The sequence below is a fragment of the Squalius cephalus genome (genome assembly GCF_949319135.1).
Source record: "Squalius cephalus genome assembly, chromosome: 5".
Classification (NCBI taxonomy): domain Eukaryota; kingdom Metazoa; phylum Chordata; class Actinopteri; order Cypriniformes; family Leuciscidae; genus Squalius; species Squalius cephalus.
Window position 1 is genome coordinate 27,315,214 of NC_137126.1, and position 26,688 is coordinate 27,341,901.

Below are 26,688 nucleotides of genomic sequence, written 5' to 3' on the forward strand. Positions count from 1 at the left end.
TCTCAACAGAAATGAACAAATGAGCAGTTTAAACAGAACGCTTCAAAGTGAATTTTTCTTTATGCGTCCAATGGCTAGAGAATACCCATAATGCACAGCCAGTGAAAGTCGCACCGAATGAATTCCCACGTCTGACCAGAAGATGGTGCCTGCAGCTGATCTATCATACAGGTATAACTTCCTATGTTTAATTAAGGTTTATATAGTTTCCATAACAGAACTGAAGATATAGCTACATCAAGATGTTAGGTCTGGCAACTCACCAATCCGAGGGGCGGGATAAACGGCTGTCTTTCAAATTCCCTCTGCACGCAATAGGACAGCGTTTCAACCAACCAGAGCGTTTTCCCAACAGCGGAGCTAGTTGATAGATTCAACTTTTGAATCTGGCCGGCAAAACTACGAACACATCTCAACTCCAAGTCCTCCAGAGTCGCAACCAAAGCCAATTTGAAAGACTGTTCGCCAGAAGCAGCAACTCTTCTTTGTTTTCAAGTAGCAGGGAACCATCACAACTCTGTCGTTATTATGTTAAGCCCGCCCCGCCTACTCTATACGCGATGTGATTGGCCTGACCCAATTTAGGTTTTTACAGCTCCGAAAGTCAACGGAGAGTTGCTAGACTACCCTGGCTGCAAAATACATTTTGCTGCTGTTAGGGTGCATCTAGATTTCTAGGCTACTGAAGATACATTTTTTCATCTTACTACTGGAGCAGCCATTTTAATAAGTTTCAAATTATTATGACTTAATTTGAAAACCAAATTTAGTCAAATACCAAACTCCATGTCAGCATATTGTAGCCTATGGCTTGCGATCTCTTAAGTGTCGGACATTAGAAACGAAGCTTCGCAGCAGCACTAATTGTGTTCCCAGCAACATATTTCTGCATCATATGTCAGCGAGTGGTGCAAAAGCTTATTAAAGTGGGATTTAAGTGTGCAGTATGGACTCTTATTCTGGCTGTAGCCTACTGAAGACGAAGCTGTTTGACCAATCAAATGAAAGGGGCGTTTCAGCGCCGCCCACATGTGCGAACTCAATTTGTAAACCACAAACGAAAATTGAGAAATCGAGCCGAAATCTCATTTTCCGTTTATTAAACTAAACGAAAAAACAAATAAACGATCCGTCTTTTCATTTCTCTTTATTCCATTCCAAATAGGAAATGAAATGATCAGATGATACACGGACCCTACCACAATCATTTCAAGAACACATACAGCAGTGGTTCTCAACCAGGGGCCCACTGGGGTCCTTACCCTGGTGTATCTTTGGAAAAATGTATCTTCAGTTCTGTTATGGAAACTATATAAACCTTAATTAACATAGGAAGTTATACCTGCAACAAAGGGGGCTGCAGGATGACTTAAAGGTATTTCAATTTACTAATTATTTATTGAAAATAATCTAACTAATCTAAATTAAAATGCTAAAAACAGACAAAATCAAGATGTAAACTGCAATATATTTCTTTTAAATTACTACTGTTTTTATTTAGTTAAATAAACATACAATTCTTGAAATTTCTGGAATCACAAAATTAATCGTGGTTAATAATTTAATACATCAATAAAAACAAAGCTAAGTTCAAGTTGTTTTTGGTGTATCTAAAGTGCTGCAAAGAACCATTGAAGAACCTTTATTTGAGTGTAGCAGAGCTCCCCCTGCTGGACTGTTTTTAATATATTTATTTATGTATTACTTAAAGAATACATTTGGAATTGAGGAGGTGCGGATATGCAAGCAACCCTTGTATCTACCAACAATTTTTCAGGAGGCTTTTCATCTAACAATTTGGGGTGTTTGCTATGCTCATGGTGAGATAAATCAAATATGATGAATACATTTTGGTAAGACACATTTAGAAAATTAAGACAAAAAGTCACTGTTCATGACACTTATCACATGCATTTTTGACATTCTCATTTGGCAAAGACAGTGTGTCACGTTTCCCCGGATGTGGAGTTTCCGGTTACCCACATAGAACACGGTTCAATTTCAGGTCATATTATTAGTACACAAAGGAGACAGGAATTCATGCTCCGGTAAACCCACCAACAAGCTTTGCAATCCAGTAACACTTAAGCTCATGTACCTTGTACCACTTAAGCCCAGTGGCCAGCAACTGGCCAAGCAATGCATCGATGCCAGTTGGCTCATACAGAATGTAAATACAATAAAAATCCATGAAATAAACAACATGATTCCATAATCTAATTTGCATCTAATTTGCATCTAAAATGGCATCAAAGAGCCTGACCTCTCCTGTTATTAAAGTCTGTGTGCATGATTATTGAATGGTGGCTATTTCATTTGAAATGCTCTCTATGGTGTGCAGACATTCTTTATAACCGACCTATAGTGTCAGCTATCATAGTGTGTGCTGGACCTCATAAATCATTTGAAACCTGACATGCAGGACAGTTTTGTACATGAGCTCACCACTCAGACATCTCTCATAACTCACCGTTGAGCTTTTTAACTTCTGGGAACAAAAATAAACTTTTAACAGTTCTCGTTGTTCCCTCACACACACACACTTTTCTATTGACCTTTATTGGTTTGATACTGAGCTATGATATTATCTGTCCCCTACCCCTACTGCCAAACCCATATTGTGTTTATAGGTGTTTCCACATAAAGACATGCCAATGTAAGATAATTTCAAGTTTTATATTCTTGGTCCCCATGTACAATGTGAGAGAAAAATCTGTAGAAAAAGGAAAGGTACTGGCAATTTTCTGCCAGGACATCTGTTATTTTATGCAATGCGTATTTCAAAATACAAGTAAAACTTCTTGTTTAAAACTTCTTGAAGGAAAAAATGCCTTCATATTATGTACATTGGGGCATATTTTTACGGACATTTCTTATACAACACAACACACCATTGGCTCCATAACCCCTGCATTTACTTTGTTCCTGTGATATACAGAGCAGAGCACTGGTTATTTATACCCACGTGCATGGGAGACATCAACACTGTGGCCCTTAAGCCCCCCTCCCCACCCTTACACCTGTTGACATTGCTTATCATTTGCTCAGACTGAAACACAATTCCCCAAGGCTGAACAACACTATCAATAACCGTTATACGTATTGTCATTAAGCCATTATGATACTCGAAATGCACGACTGTAAGCATCATCATGAGCTCGCGCAGCAGTTGAGTGAACCAAAGCCACTGCCACTTGAAATTCACGCTCCTGTCAGCATGTTTTTGGCTCTATTCATTATATCTGAGATCACTACAGTCATACTTGAGAAGTAGCCTACATAATCTGAATCATTGTTGCTTATTATTAGTGGCGTTATGATATTGGCGATTAGTGAATGTGACTTTAAGAGCGCTGTAACTCGAGCCTCGTGCAGTGACAGCTGGAGCACCGAAGAGAAGAGAGAGAGCTTGGTTACTGACTGCTGGAAAGTTACGTGTCTGTCTCTTTGTTACCAACTTTCAAGACCGTCTTTTGGCGACCATGGCCATGGCCGACCGGTTCGGCAGGACGTGTGTATTTGCTTTTGCGCTCGTGGCCACTGTATTAGTACTACAAGGTACGTGCTCTTGTGTGCTTCAAACAGTGACTGACGTGGCTCTCCGTCTTTATCACACTTGCCACTGCACTGTGACCGCGGGCAGCTTTATATTGAAGTGCATTATATTTTATAAAGGTCCTTTCTATTTTGTGGATATTTAATCATATAAAAATGTAATATAAAGCTGTTACAAACATTAACATTGTGTTTAGGTGTCTGCAGTGTAAGCTACTGTAGCCTACTTTATTGGGTTTACAGTGCTGAGTCAAAGTATTAAATGACTAATGCATATTATGAATATTATGCTATGATTTGGAATCTTGTAACATTAAAATTGAATGATAATTGATATATCTCCCTAGGAAATCTTAAATATTACGATGTTAACTTTTAGTAATAAATTCTATAAACTCTCAGTTTTCACACTTTATTCACTAATTTATTCAATTTGTCTACTAACAATGTTTTTAAGCTAATTTCTGTCTTTCATTCTTTATTTTGCAGTCAGTGGAAATGAGGAGAGGCAGTTGATTGCAGATAAATTTAAGAACTACAATAAAAATATTCGACCAGCAAGAAACATTGATGAAAAAGTGAAGGTTCAGGTCAAGTTAACCCTTACCAACCTCATCTCATTGGTAACTAATCTCCCTGACAACAGTAACAAGTATTGTGAGTTTTTAGTAAACAGACATATATCATTACATTATATATCAGTGATCTAAATAGCAGTAAAAATAAGTAAAAGCTGAAATATTACAAATAACATAAAATTTGTTTTTAGAAATGTGCATGTACATCATTGCTAGCATATTATAAAATATTTTGGTAATATTTAGATAATGTTTGTAGTTTCTTTTATATATAATTAAATTATATATTCAACAGGGACTGTGCACAGTGCAACAGCTAGAGACTATTTACATTAAGAATCTTTTCTTCCCTGAACAGAATGAAAAAGCGGAGACTCTCACTACAAATGTTTGGATTGAGATTGTAAGTATCTTATGCAACCTCCTAGGGGCCGCTCACACAGAACGTGTTTTTACTTTTAAAGTCGCGATGTAAGTAACGACAGATCTTTTCATGCATTTGAGTGAAATAAAACAATGTAAGGATAGTACTCTCTTCTCTTCACTGGTTGTTGATTGGATGGAGGCAGTTTGAGAGCTTGCAGTCCATTAAAAAAAAAAAAGAAAAAAAAAAAGGGTTTAAATGATTATAGAAGTCTGGCATACATCAAAAGAGAGAGGTCTGACTTTTTCCTGGAACACTTATGACATTTTGATAAAAAATGATGTGCTTAAAAAAAGCATATACATAAATTAATCTACATAAGATCAATAACATGGATTTTGAACAGGTGAATTAAAACACTAAAATGTGATACCCAGTGTTAAAAAAAGAAACAAAACATTTTTCAAAAGTTTTCAAAACCTTTTTAAAAGTTAAACTTGGCATGGCGTACTACACATTTAAAGACGTCTGTCTCGTCCGTTTACAGAAAAACAATAGAAACGCAGTGCAGTAGGATACAAAAACTTGTTTTGTGTGAATGGCCTTCAAGATGCTTCAAAGAAATAATTTATCTTTCATATTCATTTATCTTAATTATCTTATATTTCAAGATGTAAAATATTGAGCTTACAGTACTTTTTTTTAAGCTTTTTCCTATTCCTTTGCATCATTTCTCCATATTTACTTGATCTTTTTTCTGAACAATTTTCTCTCTCCTATTTTTGCTCCTTCATTGGTTCATGATTATAATCTAAAATGTCTTATAATGCGGTACATGTGTCTGTCTGCACTTCTTTTTTCTGTTCTATGTCCTGCTAATTCCTGCTTTTCTTCTTTCATGTTTCTGCTCTTTAGCAATGGCAGGATTACCGTCTTGCATGGAATACATCTGAATATCACGGCATTGATACGATCCGTGTGCCATACAACACTGTGTGGCTACCAGACATAGTTTTGGAAAACAAGTGAGTTAGCAGTAAAAGAGTTTTCCAGTATTGTCTCTCTGTCACTTGAAAAATGACCTCTTTTCTACTCTCTTAACAGCATTGATGGCAAGTTTGATGTGGCATACTACGCTAATGTGTTGATTTCAAGTGACGGCTCCATGTACTGGCTTCCCCCTGCCATCTACCGCAGTACCTGTACCATTGAGATCACCTACTTCCCTTTTGACTGGCAGAACTGCACACTAGTCTTCAGGTTGGCACAGAGTGAGATTTGGGTTTAAAGGGATACTTCGCCGATTAGCATTAAGCTTTGTATCAATAGAAACCCGGTAGTATTTTCGAATGACCATGCTTCCCTCCCCATGTCCCCCTGAGACGAGAGATTTCTGTATTGTGATTTTTCAACCCGCCCATACGGGGTGGGATCTCACGATAAAACGGCGTCTTTTCAGTTTCGAGTCAACTAGTAGCCTAGTTGTATCATTTCTTCCAATACTGCCCTCTGTAACCGGTAAGCGTGGCTTGGGAGTGGCCTCGTCGGGCAGCGAAGTGCATTCTGGGAGTTGTTGTCTTTCATCCACATGATCCAAAAATACATTTTTTGGCTTTTCTCAGTCTAGAAGGCACCAACTTCTAAAATAATTTCACATTTCTACTACATAAATGACCCAATTTAAATACACAGTCATCTTTCCAGCGGTGAAATATACCTTTAAATGCAAGTCTCATGGGTTCATGGAGATTCATGATTTTTTCATTTTTATTATTTCTTTTTATGTAAAGCTAGATATATTTTATTTTACATCTACAGGTCTCAGACATACAGTGCAAATGAAATTATTATGGTATTGGCAGAAGATGGAGATACAGGGAAGCCTATTGAGTGGGTGGACATCGATCCTGAGGCCTTCACAGGTGCACAGTTTACACACACACACACACTAAGACACAAATTTGAGATCACTAAGATTTTTTTAAAAGAAATGAATACCTTTATTCAGTAGTTAATATGATCAAAAGTGACAGTAAAGGCATTTATAATGTTGCTTAATATTTTTATTTCAAATAAATGCTGTTCTATTGAAATTTCTATTCATTAAAGAATCCTGCAAAAAAAAAAAAAAAAAAAAAAAAAAACGCATCCCAGTTTCCACAAAATATGAAACAGAAGAACTGTTTGTACCATTGATAATAATAAGAAATGTTTCTTGAGCACCAAATCAGCATATTAAAATGATTTCTGAATGATCATGTGACACTGAAGATTGGAGTAATGACTGTTGAAAATTCAGCTTTGCCATTACAGAAATAAATTAAATTTGAAAATATATTAAAGAAAACAATTGTAATATTTCACAAATGTTTTTTTTTTTTTTTTTTTTTACTGTATATTTGATAAAAAAAATGCAGCCTTGGTGAGCAGAAGAGACTACACACAAAAACATAAAACAATTTTTGAACGGTAGTGTAATTTATTAAAAATTTGAAACAAAAAAATTTCAATGAACCGATTAAAAATAATGATGAAACTCTTAAAGCAATTACAATTCAAAAAGATAAATCAAGAACAGATAAAATAGGGAGTCTGTAAAAAAAAAAAAAACATCACTGTATAAAGCATTTATTACATCACATTTAATACTAAGAGGAAAGTTCATCCAATCACATGTCTTTCTTCTGATGCTCTAATTATATGTTCTCACAGAAAACGGGGAGTGGGCAATTAAGCACCGTCCCGCCCGTAAGATGACGAACTTGCGTTACTCCCCCGATGACATAGAGTACCAGGAGGTGTATTTCAACCTCATCATCCAGCGGAAACCACTCTTCTACATCATCAACATCATCCTGCCCTGCTCTCTCATCTCCTCTCTGGTTGTTCTGGCCTTTTTTCTACCTGCACAAGGTGTTTGCATGTGTAGATATTCTGAGGTTAATGTACAGTATGCCTCAAAATACAGTATAAAGATCCCTTTCTATTTGTCTTACAATGTTGGTAGTGGTACTCCCTCTGTCTGTCTCTGTACACTGTTTATCTTTCTTTCTTTCTGTCTCTTTTAGCTGGAGGGCAGAAGTTGACTGTGTCCATTTCTGTACTGTTGGCTCAGACGGTGTTTCTCTTCCTGATTGCTCAGAAGATTCCAGAAACGTCACTTTCCGTGCCTCTTATTGGCAAGTGAGTGTCAGTGTGTAGACAGCTGCATTTTTAAACCAAGTTGTATCAGTCTTACTGGCTTTAACTCCCCTCTTTCTTGCTTTGTTTTAGGTATTTAATCTTCGTCATGTGTATGACCACATTGATCGTGACCAACTGCATTATTGTCCTCAACTTCTCCCTCCGCAGTCCTAGTACACACAACATGTCGCACACCATCAAACATGTGCGTTTATGTGTGTTTTGTCCTAAATATATCATATTTCCTAATTATAAATATTGCTGAATCTGTAGTCCTTCTTTTACTGTACTTCTCTTATATCCACTAGATTTTCCTCGTGGTGGTCCCTCGTTTCCTTGGCATGGCCTCATTTGTGGATGAGGAGGAGCCAGGTGGAGGGACGTATGAAATGAGGGAGAGGCGCCGCAGTTCGTTTGGGCTGATGCAGAGGGCAGAGGAATATGTTTTGAAACAGCCACGCAGTGAGATGATGTTTGATAAACAGAGAGAAAGACATGGACTTATGCGCTCAATTGGTAAAACAAATTCAAACATTCACTTACCTAAAGAATTCATTATTATACAGCAATATAGTGAACTACAGATGCATACATGTGGTCAGTCGGCATAAAACGGAAGTATCCAAGTGAAACGGCTTCTTGTAGGGCGGAACTTGATCTTGTCCTTTAGGAATTAATTGAAAGGTTGTGGTTTGCTATTGCTGTGATCTCATCTGAGTGACAGGTTGTCCCGCCTTCGTGCCAGTGAACACTTCATCAGAGAAGAGATGAGATGTCGTTACAAGACGGAGGGGAAGTTATTTTGATTAAAGATTATAAGGGCACATGAATTTGAAAGAAATAATGATGTGCACGGATAAATCATATTTAATAAACACTGCAAATTTCCATACAATTTTGATTCAATGAAATCAAAATGGACAATTCTTATTTTTTTAAAGAATGTTGCAGTGTTTATTATGAAGGAAATGTCCATACACATCATTATTTTTTTTATTTCATGTGCACTCTTCAATCAAAAATGCTAACCTCCCCTCCCCCTCGAAATGACATTTGTTCTCTTCATGACCTATGTCTCAGCAGAAGGTGGGACTAAATATCCTCCACAACTGATTGTAAACTGGTGTTCAGATCAGATCTGCCTCCATTTAGTTAGCAACGACCAACTTCCTATGATCCAGTCAATTCCCGAGGACGAAATCCAGTCCCGCCATACATTTTTTTCTCATTCCAGAAGCCGTTTTACTCGGCTATGACACAATATGGAAGAAAAAAAACTGTCAACTTCTGTTTCATGCCGACTTTAACAATTAGTGGTGTAGTGTGTAAAACATTTAATTCCGTTGTAGCTTAAAATGTGTTTGTTTGTGTATGTCTCCCTCTAGTGGATGAAATTGATGTGAGCAGTACGGCAAACCTATACAAGAGTCTGGCAAAGACAGCACCAGAAATAAAAGAGTGTGTGGATGCCTGCAACTTCATTGCTGAATCCACTAAGCAGCAGAATGACATCGGATCTGTAAGTGTGTGTTTGTGTCCTAGCAAGAAAACACTTTTATAAACATCATAAGTGCGGTCATCTCCACTAACACACTGTTTTATTTATCTTGTTTTCCCTCTTTTTTTTTTCTCAGGAGATGGAGAGTTGGGTGCTGATTGGAAAGATGATTGACAAGGTTTGTTTCTGGGCAGCCATATTGCTATTCTCTGTTGGAACAGTGGCCATCTTCCTCATGGGTCACTTCAACCAGGCACCTGATTACCCATTTCCTTGGGAGAACAAAAAGTACTTACCTGAGTAGAGAAGCAACTCTGAAGACTCTGTCCAACAGGTAGAGAGATGGAACGAGCAATTCCTTTCTGCTTATTTGGAACATAAAAAATACTAGGACAAGTTTTATCTGGAGTTAGAGTTGTACTTGATTTGAACAGTATCGTTCGACTTGATATGAGATCTTGTCTTATATTTGATATTTGTCCATGCATGCATTGACATTGTGTACTAAATATTACTTACACTAGTGGGATTTTTACAGGAATGTACATTTTGCTTATAGTTGTGCAAAAAAAAGAAAGAAAAGGATTGAAAGTGAAATAACAAGGAATAAATTATAAAGATTTCAGCTCATTTCATACCATGTAATGGTTCTCCAGTTCACTGTGGCTGCATTTTGCAACGCCCCAACCCAGGTAATCGTCTCAGTGTGTGTTACTGTTCACAGTGTGTTACATCAGACCCTTTCTTTATTGTACTGTAGTATTTAGCACTAGTATTATTGAGATGCATGTTCATTTTTGTTTGTTCTATCTTATGTATTTCATTGTTGTTTTAAATGTTAAATTTCACTTATGCAATTTTACATAGTTTATTATAAGCTTTACACACACACACACACACATATTAATTAACACTGTCTTAAGATATGCACTGCAAATTTACAAGAAAAAAAAGTTTGAAGTCTGCTTGTAAGAACACTTTTAAATCGTTATTAAGCACTGTGCTGTTCTGATTTTTCTACATGCACCAAAGCCGGAGAAAAAATTAACTGGCATATTCAAGGTAGACATCTATTTGATTTTTTTTTTTTTTTTTAGCTCAGCTACCACACTCGTAGAAAGAAAAATTGTACAAAAGCTGTCTATGGGGCAGAATTCTTTTAAAAGGTATACTTACACTTTTTTTTAAAGGTAATACTATAGGCTACCTTTAAGGAAATATGTACCCTTGAGGGGTAAATAAAGTACAAAAGTGTAGAATCCAGTGACATCTTTTGTCTTTTTTTTTTTGAGAGAGAGAGTTTTACTTTAATATGTAAAGGTACAGACAATTTAGTAGTCTACAGTTACAAATTAACAGAACAATTCCTAATATAGACAACACAGTAGGCCTACGGTCGGTCACGATCTCTGTGAATGTGTGTATAATTATGTATAAAAGTGGAGGGATATATTGAAACTCTGACTTCAGCAGCAGTTACATTTTAGTTTTCAAGTTAAAGTGAAAAAGATGTTTTACAGTGCACAGTGAAATGGTTTCATGTGAGCCTGTTTAAACGGTATTTTTAATTCCAGTGACGATTTCCTGTGCTGTTGCTAGCCTAGTGCACTGAGGGTTTTAATTTCCTGCCATACCCAGAGCTTTCTGTCGTGTATTTGCTTCCTGTGGTCCAGGCTCTCTGAGTGTCTCCTCTTATGTAGATATTATCAGTGCGTTGTTGTTAGAGTACTCATAAATCCACTGTTCCACCAGTGCAGATGCTCCACCAGCGCCTCTGAGGATATTCTGTAACAAGACGCTGCGTATCTGTGCTGCAGCACGCGTCGCATCTACGCAAATTACGGTGTGGTTGTGGAACGTTTACGCCAATGACAAATACACTTGGGGAATATTTGTTTTAATAATCCAGACAGCACTTATAGGGACAATATATTTATGGAATGTTTCTCTAAACGGACCACATTTATATATGCGCCAGAACGGCCATGTAAAAGGTAGCTGCATACGTAGGCTACTTCTAGATTCTTTCAGGAGATCATTCTCGGGGCTTTACGGTAAATTCGGCCTCTCAAGTTTGTCTACGTTGAATGTTACAGCAGCAAACCTACTACGCCTTGGAAGTTGTGATGGGAGAAAAGTTATCCAGAAGTTGGAGTATAACTTGGAAATAACAACATACGAAACTACAAAGAGCAAAACAAACACTTAATCGCGACAGTTTCCTTGTGGGTGAGTAATATTTAATAATGTCTTGTTTAGAAGGAGGAAATACGATCACCGTGCATCGGAAAATGTGGCTTCATACATATTTTCAACAGTGTATTGTAAAATATAATTCTTACGCTTGTCTTTACAATCTGTGAAACCGTTTATTGTTATAAATCATACGATTTTATAAAGGTTTCAGAGTTTCGTTTTATTTGGCGAGTGAAGGGTGTCCCATAAAACACGAGACAGGAATGTTAATGGTCACAAAATGAAGAAGGTCATTGATGCATAAAAATGGATCTGTCCCAAAAACTAGTGAACTGCCTATCTAGACAGAATTTGTTGCACCGTAAACGCGTGATGTTCACGGCCACGGGTTAGACTCTTCATTCCCACATCCTCTGTTCTTGACCGTTTAAGGATTATTAGTGGACAGCCTCATCCGGGTTGCCAGGAAGAAGCAGGTTTGGAGAGATTTTTGAAGAGGAAAGTGTCTGGGATAGTTGTGTGTGCACTGCTCACGGGACACAAGAAGATACGAGAATAGTTATCAGTCATAATCGTAACGTTATTCCTGCCAGGTAACGTTACTGGGGGAAATCATTTCAAGTATTTGAATATTAGATTGATTTAGATTTACATTAATTATGTATTGAATGCATGCATTACCTTCATAATACACAATTTTACAGACTTAAAGGTTTAGTTCACCCAAAAATGAAAATTTTTAATAAAAGTCACATGTCACAAAACTCACCCACATGTCGTTCCAATCCAAACCTGAAGCTCAAACAGAACGCACTGCGTAACACACGAGAATGAACATCATTGGTTCTCGCACTCAAGTGAACATGCTTGAGCTTCCATTCACCATAATTCATGTGTGAGCTGATGAATGTTAATATATAAATAAAAGCCTACATTTAATCTGTTCATCAAAGTGATCGTGTCTCATCAGAATTTTTGGACTAAACCGCTCAATTCATGGATTCGTTTTGCGATCTCTTTATGATCTTTTTGTAGCATCAAAGTGGTAGTAGCATTGCTGTTAATCAAGGGACATAAATCTCTCAGATTTCATTAAAAATATCTTACTTTGTATTCTTAAGACGAACGAAAGTATGGGTTTGGAACAACGTGAGTGTGAGTAATTAATGACAGAATAATGTTTTTTTTTGTTTTTGGTGAACTACCCTTTTCCATTCCAAGTATCTGTTAATTAATTGTGGTTGTAAGCAGCTTGAGCTGTTATCAGGTAAATTGCTCTTCAGGAAATCACATAGTTTTGAGTCATGGGCACAGTTCATGATTTGTAGCTGTGGTTTTCATATCTAGGCAAAAGAGTTGCACATTTGGAAATCAAATGCAAACAGCTGCAGTAGGCTATATCTTGAGAGTGAACTACAGTGTCAAATCATTTTACTCATACATGGTTTTATGATCGGTTTTATCTGCTATCTTTTTATACGTTTATGATTTGTTTAACTTCTCCCTCCCTTTCTTCCAGCTCCTCCAGTTTACTTTAGCTTCTCTCTCTCCCACTGTGTCTAGTGTTTCACCTGGAGCCTGGTTGCCTGGCAACAGTGGGCCCAGTCAGCCAGTGCAACACCCTCTAATAGACCTTATTCAGAGCAGCGCCATGACAGGTATGAAAGCGAGGCTGTGAGGGATAGACTTACCGTGTTTTCATTGGCATCTGCTGTAAAAAGCTGTACAAGCTCCTAAATCACTCAAAGTTTTCCACAGCTCATGGTGTCTGGAGTTCCCTTTCAAGGCGGTCACTTCGACATTACGTCACTAGCCGCGTTTCCATTACAGATTTGCGCAAATGTTTTGCGCTATTATCTAAATATCGATAAAAAACTATTGCGAAATTACGGCGTTTCCATTAACCGATGTTATGCGACTAAAACGTCCTTTTTTCTCTCGCGATAAGTCATTCCAAAAATCACGGCAACTGACGTTGGTTTATAACATATCACAGCCAACGCATTAGACATTATTATTATTAATGGAAGGAGTACGTGGCGTGTTATCCAAGCATCAGGGAAAGACCCTTATAATGCGAACGACACATGGAGTTTCTGGGTGTTTCGCCCTCATTTCTGCTCCGAGGTTTTGATTGTGGCATTTCTTTGAGATTTAGAATCCAGTATTCCTATAGTCTAATTATTATTTTTTTTTTAATGAATTTAATAAAGAACTCTGTCTCGTATTCTGTCCAAACGATCCATGTAGGCTATTTTGTGTCCATTCGTTTTTCCTTTTTTAACCCGTAGTTGAAAAACGAAAAATGAACGGTTGTTGTCTTTTTAAAACGCAAAGTTGAACACCAAAATTTTAATTTGAACTGGCTACACCAACTGCTGCGCAAAAAAAAGTAAATATCGAAGAATTTTCAGATTTTTGTTTATGACTTTTTGCCCCTTTATTAAACATTTAAAATAGTCACAAATTAATATGGAAAACATCTCGATTTTACTGGTTTTCTAAGGCCAAATTAGAACCTGGAATTGATGTTTTCCCGCAGTGCTGAATGAGAAGAGCCATTAATATTATTAATAAACTATTGTTTTGGCTAAAATCACATCTCCATCTCCGCTGTTAAGCAGATGCGCTTTTAGAGAGAAATGCACCTTTCATACGAATTACAAAATCAGAAGGTATTAGCTTTCGATTCGAATTTGTTCGTTTTAAAATGGACATTTCAAGCTTTAGCCTATATTTTGTTTCAGTTCTCGCGCTCCAGTTTACGGAGATCATGAAAGTGCGTCTGATTGTTTTCTTTTACTTTACAAAAGCACAACGTTTTATTTTGTTATTGTGAGTTTACACAAATAAAAGTAGTTGAGAATAATGTATTATTATTTTCTGTATGGCCAGAAATGATAGAGTATTTTTAAGTTGTTTCCACTGTTGATAGGAAAATGCAAGTGTTCACGCCCGCGCCTCTGTGCCATGCAGTGCGCGCTCCTCACGCTTTGTTCTTTTTTTGCATAAAAGCGTCTTCTAAATATAGCCTATTAAATGTTAAAATAAAATAATATAAAATAATTATTAGGCCTATTTGCGTAGCTATACATGGACCTCAAACACACCGCGTCTTCTAAGTCAGGTGACTGTAAATGCGCAAAAACTGTTTCCATTGCAGTTTTGCGAAATATTCCTTTTTCGAATTGCCTGAAAAACCACCTCATGAGAGCGTAAAAACTTTTTTGCGATAAACGGGAGTTTTTGCGAAATTGACGTGTTTCCATTGAGCGTATTTTTAATTCGCAATTTCAATTTGCGCAATTTGAAGGGTAATGGAAACGCGGCTACTGACGTATATGGGAACTCCCTTCCTTCTCCATTTTCACTGAAATCTTATAGGCTAACGCCAGCTGGAGACAACTGGCCAATTGACGCAAAACATGCAAATGCTGACCGGTCCGCAGGCAGTATAAATAGCATGGGCGCGACAATTACGTCAGAATCTCTTTCTTCACGCTAGAAGTCTTATCTGAAGTCATCGTGGAAGTTGCAATAGAGGTTACTCACCATGTTTCCTCCCCGCATTCCGATGGCTGCTAACTTACATGCCAGATATGTGCAGGTCCTATCGACTCGCTCTACCCTAACAAGGATCAACCGAGGCCGCACTCACGGATGACGGGCATGTGCCGGACAGTGCGCGCCCTCAGGGGAATAAACCCGGGCATCAGCGGGGATGAGGCCCACTGCCGCCAGCAGGCCGCTGGTGGGCCCTCTCCCGCCCTAACACGAGTTGATGCTGCCCGTCGCCACTCCGGTCCTCTTCGCGGGCTCGCTAGAAGGACTCGACGCGATAGGCTCTGTTGATAAGGATAGTTTAGCCCGGTATCTCAGCCAGGCTACTTCAATAAAGACTCCGTCTTCCACGGCGTCCTTTGGTAGTCGTGCGCAAGACGCGCGTCTAGAGAGACGAGGCAAAGGCCATGGCTCCGTGTCTAAAAGGAAAAGTGCGGATGCTATGAGTCTCTAGCATAGAGGTCTAGCCGCCCCGCTCTGACAATGGAAAGTGCACAGCCGCAATCCGGTGAGTGTTTACCCCCCTTCTAATCAGTCTTGACTACGGGGTTGCGCAGTCGTTACCGCTTATGCTGTTGACGCTGGGCCTACGTAACATTACATTTTGATGTGCTTACAGCTTATGTTGTCAGGCTGCCCTGTATCCTTCAGTGCAACTGGCCATGCTGATTTAACGACACTCGGTTACTAACGTAACCTCGGTTCTCTCTAGAGAGGGAACGAGTGTTGCGTAAGTTTTGCTTACGCTATGGGAAAACTCCTTTTCTCGAGAATACTGAAGCAAAAAAATTATCCTTTAATTTTTAGAATGTATTACGCATTTGCTGCAGCAGGCAGACATAGGCGAGACAGCTCGCGCGCCTATTGGCTGCTCTGCGGCAACTGCTGCAACCTATCAGTGCGTCTTGGCATGACTCCAGCGCCAATGGGAAGCCTTCCCGCGCTGTCGTCATAGCCCGCCAAAATGGGGTGTGGCTAGCCTATAAAACCCCCTCGCACAGGTTGCACAAGTGATTTCAGTCGACTAGAAGCGAAACCAAAGTGCAGCACAAGCACGGCAGGCTACGCAACACTCGTTCCCTCTCTATGGAGAACCGAGGTTACGTTAGTAACCGAGTGTCGTTCTCTTACGAGAGTACTCTCGTGTTGCGTAAGTTTAGCTTACGCTACGGGAACCCTATGTAAAGCGCCGTGCGTGCTGAGTTTCAACACTTATGTCCCAAGGGCAGTAGCCCGGGGCTCCTGTAAAGTGAAGTGATCGCAACGGCATAATAGGGCGGGACGACTCGGTGTTATGAGATAGGTGCATATAAATATATCTATACAGTTAAGGCAGTATGACCACCTTAAACTGCATAGGCCACAGGACATGCAGTATATCAATAGTCTAATCAAACTGAGTTGGGTAGACAATGTTAATATAGCATCATCAGACTGAGAGCAGTCTGGCCTGTAAGGCAGGTACTTCCAGGTTATAAAACCTTACAAATGTAGACAGCGAGGCTCAGCCTGCTGCCATACAAATGTCATGGATAGAGACCCCACTTGACCATGCCCATGACGAGGCCATACCTCTAGTCGAGTGGGCCCTAACCCCCAAAGGGCAGTTCAGGCCTTTGGATGCATAAGCTGACGCGATAGCGTCCACTATCCATCTGGACAGGGTCTGTTTCGAGATGGCTAGCCCTTTGATGCGGCCACCGAACGAAACGAAAAGCTGCTCCGTTTGCCTAAAAGCGGCGGAGTGCTCCACATAAATCCTTAATGCCCTCACCGGGCAGAGAAGGTTAACCCCGGCCTCACTGTCAGATGCAGGGAGGGCCGAGAGGGAGATACCTTGCGCTCTGAAGGGAGTCGCAAGCACTTTTGGGACATAACTGTGTCTTGGTTTGAGGATGACTTTAGAGTCATTAGGCCCAAATTCCAAGCACGTAGCGCTTACTGAGAGCGCGTGCAGGTCGCCCACCCGTTTTACTGAAGCTAGTGCCAGTAGAAAAGCGGTTTTGAATGACAGGTATTTTAGCTCCACCGCGTGTAGTGGTTCAAATGGTTCGCCTTTCATGGCCTCAAGGACCGTGGAAAGGTCCCAAACCGGAACCGAGGGTGGTCGAGGAGGATTCAGCCTCCTAGCACCCCTGAGGAAACGGATTACGAGGTCGTTCTTTCCTTGCGACTGGCCATTTGCAGGTTTTGTGAACGCTGCTATGGCTGCCACGTACACTTTGAATGTGGAAGGGGATCTCCCGCTGTCCAACAGCTCTTGTAGGAAAGAGAGGACCACCGTTACCTCACCTTTTAGCGGGTTTAAATCATGAGCTGAGCACCAATCAGCGAACACTGACCATTTAGACGTGTAGAGCCGTCTAGTAGACGGAGCTCTAGCCTCTGTGATCGTGTTCAGCACTCCCTCCGGGAGGTGCAGTGGTGATAGTTGATCGCCCACACATGTAGAGCCTACAGCTCGGGGTATGGGTGCCAAATCGCGCCCTGGGCTTGGGACAACAGGTCCTTCCTCAGCGGAATCGGCCATGGAGCCGCACTCCCTAGTTCCATCAGTTCTGGGAACCAGACTTGATTCTCCCATAGCAGAGCTATCAGGAGTATCAAGCATTTGCTCTCCCTGACTCGCTTGATTACCTGTGGTAACAAGGCGACCGGGGGAAACGCATAGAGAGGGCGTCTGGGCCAGTCTAGGGCCAGCGCATCCCTCTCTTTCGAGAAGAACATTGGGCAATGAGCGTTGGTTTGCAACGCGAACAGGTCTACCTCTGCTCTGCCGAAAATGTCCCAGATATTTTGCACCGTAAGGGGGTGCAGGGACCACTCTCCTGGGGAGAGCTTTGCCCTGGATAGCATATCTGGGCCCACGTTCAGGACGCCCGGCACATGCGCTGCTCTCAGCGAGCGCAGATTGTGCTGGCTCCCTATGAGGAGGCGTTTTGCTATTGCAAGCAGGCTCCGGGACCTGAGGCCGCACTGGCGATTTATGTAGGACACCACCGACGTGTTGTCCGTTCTGACTAGAACGTGGTGGTTCCTTAGCGCAGGGAGGAAGAACTGAAGGGCATTCTCGACCGCTTTCATCTCTAGACAGTTTATGTGGAGACGCTTCTCCGCATCTGACCACAGACCCATAGAAGGTCTCCCTTCGTATAGGGCGCCCCAACCCACGTTGGAGGCATCTGTCGAAACTACTTTTATTCGTGAGGCAATACCCAGGTTCACCCTGGACTGGTACCAGCCGGGTCTCATTCTCGGTTTCAGAGCGGCAACGCATATCTGATTCACCGTGAGACGGAGCAGACCTGAAGTCCATGCTCGCGCTGGTACCCGCCGTCTCAACCATAGTTGAAATGGGCGCATATTCAGCAAACCCAGCTGCAGTACCGTCGAGGCTGAGGCCATGAGACCCATCATCCTCTGAAACACTCTGAGGGGGAGATTTTTCCCCACAGTGAATGTCGCCACTAGGCGCTGTATCACTGCCGCGCGTTCCTGTGTCAGGAGCGCCCCCATAGAGCTGGAGTCCAGTTCTATCCCCAGAAAAGAAATTTTCTGGCTGGGGAGTAGAATGCTTTTGGTCTAGTTGACTCTGAGACCCAGCTGCTCGAGATGGGTCAGCAGTAGTGTTTTGTGTAACACCAATTCCTCTTTTTACTGTGCTATAATTAGCCAGTCATCCAGATAGTTCAGGATTCTCACGCCCCTTCGTCTGAGGGGCGCGAGCACCGTGTCCATGCACTTTGTAAATGTACAAGGTGCTAACAACAGGCTGAAGGGAAGGGCGGTGTACTGATAAGCCTGGCCCTCGAAGGCGAATCTCATGAACGGCCTGTGACGGGCTGCTATTTGGATCTGAAAATAGGCGTCTTTCAGATACACTGATATAAACCAGTCCCCCGGTCGAATTCGAGCGAGGATTTGTCTGGTCGTGATCATTTTGAATGAGCGCGTCATCAGCGCTTTGTTCAAGTGTCTGAGATCTAGTATAGGGCGGAGCCCGCCATCCTTCTTTGGTACTAAGAAGTAACGACTGTAAAACCCCCGACTCGCTTTCTGCCAAGGGAACGGTTTCCACAGCCCCTTTTCTCAGTAAATTCGCTATCTCGGTGCAAAGTAGGTGTGCTACTTCCTGATTCACCGAAGTTTCGACCCGGGCTGTGAAGCGCTGTGGTCTGCGAGCGAATTGCAGCGAGTAACTCTGTTTCACTATCTTTAACACCCATTTCAAAGCCCCTGGGATGCTTTCCCATGCTTTCGCGTGAGTCATCAGGGGTAGAATGAAATCTGGGTTCCGGTCCGGGGACCCGGAGACCCAACCATGACGACGTACTTCGTACATCATGCTCATTTCGAGTGGGGCAGATAGTGTTTCGTGCAGTGTTTCTGTAACTGGCACTCCGGCCGTGTGAGCGGGGAGATGCTTTATTACATGCACAGCTCTGTCCACAAAGTGTGTGCGCTGAGAGGCAGACACGTGATCTGCACTCAACACACTGCCAGCGCGAGCTGGGCTCGCACGCTGAGGCGCTATGTGTGTGCGTAGCGCAGATACAGTCATATTCACAGGCAGGGGTGGGCGCTGAACAGTGGGCACATTTCCTACACTTAAAATATGAACGGCATGAGCCGGTTTGACTGATATGGACCCTGTGGTGGTGTGAGACACTGCATGGGTAGTGCTTGTGTGTAGGGGTGAACACTGGGAAGTGGGCACTTTTCCTACACTTAGCGGTCGAGCGGCCTGAGCCAGCTTTATTGTTTTCGACCCTGGATGAGTGACACACAGAGAGGGTAGTGTTTTTGTGCAGGGGTGGGCACTGGGCAGTGGGCACCTGTCCTACATTTAAAACGCCTTCGGCCTGAGCCGGAATATGACCAGACATAATGCTCTTTTTGAGATTTATGTGGGTCGCCGTGAGAATGGGTTTTGTGTGCAGGCGAGCGAGTTGAGGAGCTGACTCGTTGGCTGCTGAATACACTCCTCTGAGAGAGCTAGTCGTGCCGATTTCGATGGCGGTCCGGCCGCAGCGGGACTTAGCCATCGGCGCCTTCCTAGGGGGGCTAGGAAGACTTAGGAGGCTCAAGTAGTATAATTCGTATCTGCCACCAGAGCCGGGATCGAACACGGGTCTCTGGCGCGAAAGCCTATATTTCGCCACAGGGGGGAAATGACGTAAGCTTTCAGTTAGTGTGAGCAGATAAGAGAGCGTCATGTGAATCACGCAGAGGGCACCGGCGTGGGCTCATATGTTTAAAACGCTCATAATACTCGAGCCCCGCCATTTGAATGGGAGGGCGGGAGGGCGGGAGGGCGGGAGGGCGCGAGGGGTGGGCTTGCTTTCTGTACATAAGAAAGCTGGCCGTGACAGAGCAACATAATTTATCAGCCGCCAGAGCCGGGAATCGAACACGGGTCTCTGGCGCGAAAGCCTGAAATTTCACCACTGAGCCACAGGGGGAAATGACATAAGCAATATACTCGAGCCCCGCCATATGAACGGGAGGGCACGAGGGGCGGGTTCGCTTTCTGTATGTAAGAAAGCTGGCTGCGAGCTCAGAAGAGAGCAGCATAAATTTTTGTCTGCCGCCAGAGCCGGGATTCGAACCCAGGTCTCTGGCACGAAAGCCTTGGATTTCGCCACTGAGCCACAGGGGGAAATGATATAAGCTATCAGTTAGCGTGAGCATATAAGAGAGCGCCATGCGAGTCATGCGGGTCGCACCGGCGTGGGCTCATGTTTAAAAACGCTCAAAATACTCGAGCCCCGCCATATGAACGGGAGGGCACGAGGGGCGGGTTCGCTTTCTGTATGTAAGAAAGCTGGCCGCGAGCTCAGAAGAGAGCAGCATAAATTTTTGTATGTCGCCAGAGCCGGGATTCGAACCCAGGTTTTTGACGCGAAAGCCTTAGATTTCGCCACTGAGCCACAGGGGGAAATAACATAAGCTTTCAGTTAGCGTGAGCATATAAGAGAGCGTCATGCGAGTCACGCGGGGCGCACCGGCGTGGGCTCATATGTTTAAAACGCTCATAATGCTCGAGCCCCGCCATATGACCTGGAGGGCGCGAGGGGCGGGTTCGCTTTCTGTACGTAAGAAAGCTGGCCGCGAGCTCACGATGCACGCGGGGTGCACTTGGAACGAGGCATTTGAATCAACGCCACGTTTTTGAGGCGGACTTGATGGCGAACAAAGCCTGTCGAGCCCGCAGGGTCGCGAGAGGCAAAGATTCGCATTCACGGCAGCCGCCGTCGGCGAGCGCGTAGTCCGCGTGTTCTTTTCCCAGGCAGGAAGCGCACAACTCGTGGCGGTCCCCGTCGCTGAGAACGGCTCGGCACGAGTCGCAGGACATGACAGGCATTGAAAAATGCCTTTGCTCATTTAGTGAGAGAACGTATGTGCCGGAGCGGCGAAGATGCTGTTCAACGGCGTTGCTTCTCTCTCGTAGATCCAGCGAAGTCCTTCGCTGAAAGGAGACGAAATCACTTGTGCAACCTGTGCGAGGGGGTTTTATAGGCTAGCCACACCCCATTTTGGCGGGCTATGACGACAGCGCGGGAAGGCATCCCATTGGCGCTGGAGTCATGCCAAGACGCACTGATAGGTTGCAGCAGTTGCCGCAGAGCAGCCAATAGGCGCGCGAGCTGTCTCGCCTATGTCTGCCTGCTGCAGCAAATGCGTTTTACATTCTAAAAATTAAAGGATAATTTTTTTGCTTCAGTATTCTCGAGAAAAGGAGTTTTCCCGTAGCGTAAGCTAAACTTACGCAACACGAGAGTACTCTCGTAAGAGAACTACGTATTCACAGTTGTTGTCGCTACGCCACTGACGCTGTGTTTATGTACACACTGCACACTGATATGTGCTATGATTTGTGCCGTTATATATTGCCTTGTATCCTTCAGTGCAACTGGCCATGCGGATTTAACTACATATTCACAGTTGTTGTCGCTACGCCACTGACGCTGTGTTTATGTACACACTGCACACTGATATGTGCTATGATTTGTGCCGTTATATATTGCCCTGTATCCTTCAGTGCTAATGGCTATTCTGATTACAACATATTCACAGTTGTTGTGCAACGCAAATGATGCTGTGTTTACGTACACACCGCACTCTGTTATGTGTTCATGATTTATGCCGCTATAAATTGCCCTGTATCCTTCAGTGCAACTGGCTATTCTGATTCAACTATGTATTCACAGTTGTTGTGCGATGCTACTGACGCTGTGTTTATGTACAATGATTTGTGTGTGTTATGCTTATGCCACGATATTGCCCTGTATCCTTCAGTGCAACTGGCTATTCTGATTCAACTATGTATTCACAGTTGTTGTGCGATGCCACTGACGCTGTGTTTATGTACAATGATTTGTGTGTGTTATGCTTATGCCACGATATTGCCCTGTATCCTTCAGTGCAACTGGCTATTCTGATTACTACGTAGTCACAGTTGTTGTGTGATGCAACTGACTCTGTGTTACGTACACACTGTTATGTGTAGGATTTATGCCACTATTGCCCTGTATTTTCAGTGCAAATGGCTATTCTGATTACTACACAGTACGTATTCACAGTTGTTGCGCGATGCAACTGACGCTGTGTTTATGTACACATTACACACTGATATGTGTTATGAATTTTGCCGTTGTATATTGCTCTGTATCCTTCAGTGCAAATGGCTATTCTGACTACTACGTATTCACAGTTGTTGCGCGATGCAACTGACGCTGTGTTTATGTACACACCACACTCTGTTATGTGTAATGATTTATGCCATTATATATTGCCCTGTATCATTCAGTGCAATGGCTATTCTGATTACTACACAGTACGTATTCACAGTTGTTGTGTGATGCAACTGACGCTGTGTTTACGTACACACTACACACTGATATGTGTTATAATTTTTGCCGTTATATATTGCCCTGTATCCTTCAGTGCAAATGGCTATTCTGACTACTACGTATTCACAGTTGTTGTGCGATGCAACTGACGCTGTGTACACACTACGCACTGATATGTGTTATGATTACGCCGCTATATATTGCCCTGTTCCTTCAGTGCAACTGGCTACTCTGATTACTGTGTATTCACAGTTGTTGTGCGCTGCCACTGACGCTGTGTTATGTACATTGATATGTGTCTATGATTTATGCCGTTATATGTTGCCCTGTATCCTCAGTGCAACCGGCTATTCTGATTAACTACGTATTCACAGTCGATGTCGCTATGCCTCTGACGCTGTGTTTTGTACACAATAATGTAACTGCTATCACGTTGCCCTGTATCATTCAGTGCTTCTAGCTATCCTATCTAACTGTGCATAGTCACAGTCGTCGCTACGGCGACTTGCGCTGCATCTGTGTACACACTGAAGCGTTATGCTGTTATGTTGCCCTCAACATAACTGACCATTGTGTTTGAACTGCGCATATTCATGCAGTTTCGGTCGCTTCGACGACTAGCGCTGCATTATACACACAGACGTTTTAAATGTGCACACTGATGTGTTATGCTGTTATGTTGCCCATCCTTCAGTGCAAAACTAGCTATCCTAATCTAACCGTGCATATTCACAGTTTCTGGATGTATGAACATGCACGGATGTGTTATGTTGTAATGCTGCTCTGTTTCCTTCAGTGCAGCTAGCCATCCTGATCTAACTGTGCATCTCAGCTACGGTGACTTGCGCTGCGTTTATGTACATACATGGATGCGCTATTCTTACGCACTTGTGTTATGCTGTCATGTTGCCCTGTATCTTAGTGCAACTAGCTATCCCAGTCGAACTGTGCATATTCACAGTCTCTGTCGATACGACGACCCGCGCTGCATTTATTTGCACATGGATGTGTTCATGCTGCGGTGTTGCCCCGTATCCTTCAGTGCCTATACTGAGCTACTGCGTATAGTATTTGGCGCTACAGCGACCGATGCTGTTACGTACATGTGCTACGCTGTTATGTTGCCCCGTTTCCTTCAGTGCAACTGGCTATTCTGTACTAACTCGTATACTCACAGTTCTAGCTACGGCTACGACTGTGTTTGTGTACTTAATGAGGTGCTATGCTATTATGGGGCTATTATCTAACTGCGTATATTCACAGTTGTTGTCGCTACGGCCACTGGCTTTATGTACATTCAGTTATGTGTTAATTTGCACTTCTGTACATCGGCTATAGAACATCGGCTATGTTCTACAAAGGAGTGTCAGTTTCCTCGTGACCCCCTTACTGGCCTATCATTCCCGATTCACGGACCTGAGAGAGTTATGGGGCTCCCCCATGACAATCCCCCTCAGGAAGGTTCTGCTTCTACAGCGATTGGCACCCCAGCCCCAAGCTGTGGAACCTTCTTGTGTGTCCGCTTCTGGGTCCTTAGTTGAGCAAGACACTTCACACTAATAAGTGCTGAGAGCTCTCCTTGAGATGGCCTTTCCACCTGCTCTCGCCCCAGCGAAGCACTTTGGAGACCTATGCTCATTCTAAGTGAATGATGTGGCATTGTCTCGGACCTAGTGACTACAGCGTCACTCTCCGTCCGATAGCAAGCTACGTTCCGAAGTCGCTTACACTGTTCAGAGCACAGATTGATCCCTGCCCGCCTTATCTGCTGAGCCTCGCATGATGCCGATGCTCAGAGTGCTGTTGGCCCTGTAAGGGCTTCGCGGATGTGTGTGGATCACTAGGCAGCAGCCTGACTAGCTGTTTGTGTGCTTAATGGATGGTACTAGGGACGTGCTGTTTTTTACGGAGACTTCTCACTCAATTCGACGCTTTCAATGTTGGTTTAATGCCTACGGGATTTAGGTATGCTGGCTGTCTTCTCAGAACACGTTCGCCAGGATTTCAAGTTTTATGCACTGCCTATAGCATTGTGGGTTCAGTGAGTTTTATTAATGTACTCATGAACTGTTACCACAAGCTGTGCAGTAGTCTGCATTATGCAGAGTTACCATTGCTGCTAACTCTGTGTTATGACTATAATGTTACATAGCTGTTTCCGCATTACGCAGTAGTTTTCAATGTACTGTTAACTCTGTGTGTGGCTATAAGGTTATGCAGCTGTCACCGCTATTGCCGTCGACACTGTTAACTCTTGTGCTTGAGTGCTTATGGTGTTGTGCTGCCCTCCAGTGCAGCCTTCACTTCATTTCATGGATATGCAATTTGGTAAGGTCGGAACAGACGTTCTTGGTCTAGTTTCGCCTATCAGTTCGAGTGCTCCTAGCGGCGCTGCTGGCTTAGAACTGTTGTCTCTCGTGGGAGTGTAGCTTGACCCCGTTCGGGGCTTATCTTCACTGCGCTCACGGCGGGATTCTATACAGTTCCCATATACGTCAGTGACGTAATGTCGAAGTGACCGCCTTGAAAGGGAACGTCTCCGGTTACTATCGTAACCTCGGTTCCCTGAGAGGCGGGAACGAGACATTACGTCAGCCGCCATGCTCGCCGTTTGATCAGCTGTGCTGGCGTTCAGTCTTGATTCTGACGTGATTGTCGCGCCCATGCTATTTATACTGCCCGCGGACCGGTCAGCATTTGCATGTTTCGCGTCAATTGGCCAGCTGTCTCCAGCTGGCGTTAGCCTATAAGATTTCAGTGAAAATGGAGAAGGAAGGGAGTGACGTAATGTCTCGTTCCCGCCTCTCAGGGAACCGAGGTTACGATAGTAACCGGAGACGTTTTTTTTCGTCTGCTGAAATTTCTTTTTGACAGCAGAACAATCCAAAAACACATTAAATAACAGTACAACCCACTGAATAGATGCATGTCTATCCCTCACAGCCTTGCTTTCATTCCTGTTAAAAATCAAAGATGCCGCTGCTGTGAATAAGGTCTATTACCTTTTCTTGGTATAGCCTACTGTTCTCTTCCTTTTTGACTTAAAATATTTGAATTTATAATACACTACTATTCAAAAGTTTGGAGGGAAATTTGTTTTTGAAATAAGAAGTATCTTAAGATCACCATGGCTTAGTTGGCAAAAATACAGTAAAATAAGTTTTATTACAATTTGAAAAAACAAAAAAATCCCTATTTTAATGTATTTTAAAATGTAATTTATTCCTGTGATGGCAAAGCTGAAAATATATTCAGCAGCCATTACTCCAGTCTTCAGCGTCACATGATTCTTCAGAAATCATTATAATATGCTGATTTAGTGCACAAGAAACATTTTTCCTATTACTATTAATGTCTAAAACAGTTGTGCTGCTTCATATTTTTGTGGAAAGTGACATTAGTGAGATTTCAGGATTCCTTGATAATTAGAAAGTTTAAAAGAAATATAGGCCTAAATCTTTTGCATCAATTTAAAGTTTAATTTTGATCAATTTAAACAATAGTCTTAATTTATTTTAAAACAAAATGTTTGTCAGTTGTGTCAGTGATAACGTCAGAGTAATATCCAGTGTCGTAACAGAACCTCAGAGACGGTGGTTAATGGTTAATATCATATTACCTAAGGCATCTTACTCTGCTTTGTTAATTACTTACAACAGCACTATTTCACAGCCTGTTCCTGGAGGTTCCCCACAATGTCATGGATATCTTATGATAGGTTAGTGAGTCATCTGTGCCACAGTTGGAGTGCAGTTTTTTTATTGCTAGAATGTTGTGCTCTTTTGTTTAGTGGCAAAGTTGCTTTAGAAATACAACGCAGTTCAGCCCAAAGACCATCTGGATTGATTCCAACAGCCACAAGGGCTTTAGCTTTTTTGTCCTAGTTATTTTTACTTGCTC

At 42.5% G+C, this 26,688-nt stretch overlaps 2 protein-coding genes across 2 annotated transcripts in view; both read left to right on the forward strand.

The window, feature by feature from the left end:
* Positions 1–3,118: 3,118 nt before the first annotated feature.
* On the forward strand, positions 3,119–10,441 carry chrne (cholinergic receptor, nicotinic, epsilon). The gene is made up of 12 exons (XM_079872402.1): positions 3,119–3,558; positions 4,045–4,178; positions 4,492–4,536; positions 5,413–5,522; positions 5,602–5,757; positions 6,316–6,419; positions 7,210–7,410; positions 7,566–7,680; positions 7,771–7,885; positions 7,989–8,196; positions 9,066–9,199; positions 9,315–10,441. Exons 1-12 carry the CDS (start codon positions 3,483–3,485, stop codon positions 9,480–9,482), a joined length of 1,566 nt encoding a protein of 521 aa, XP_079728528.1. The 5' UTR covers positions 3,119–3,482; the 3' UTR covers positions 9,483–10,441.
* Positions 10,442–10,815: 374 nt separating this feature from the next.
* The window catches only part of pld2 (phospholipase D2), a 38,239-nt gene continuing 22,366 nt past the window's right edge, over positions 10,816–26,688 (forward strand). The window contains exon 1 of the mRNA XM_079872401.1: positions 10,816–11,407. The gene's annotated coding sequence lies outside the window, so the exon portion shown is untranslated. The remainder of the gene's footprint in view (positions 11,408–26,688) is intronic.

Bases quoted from the DNA above. Each gene is read 5' to 3' on its own strand.
- chrne (XM_079872402.1), top strand. From the start codon at position 3,483: ATGGCCATGGCCGACCGGTTCGGCAGGACGTGTGTATTTGCTTTTGCG. The intron at 4,537-5,412 runs GTAAGTATCTTA...TCTGCTCTTTAG, and splicing joins CAAATGTTTGGATTGAGATT to CAATGGCAGGATTACCGTCT. The intron at 7,411-7,565 runs GTGTTTGCATGT...TGTCTCTTTTAG, and splicing joins CTTTTTTCTACCTGCACAAG to CTGGAGGGCAGAAGTTGACT.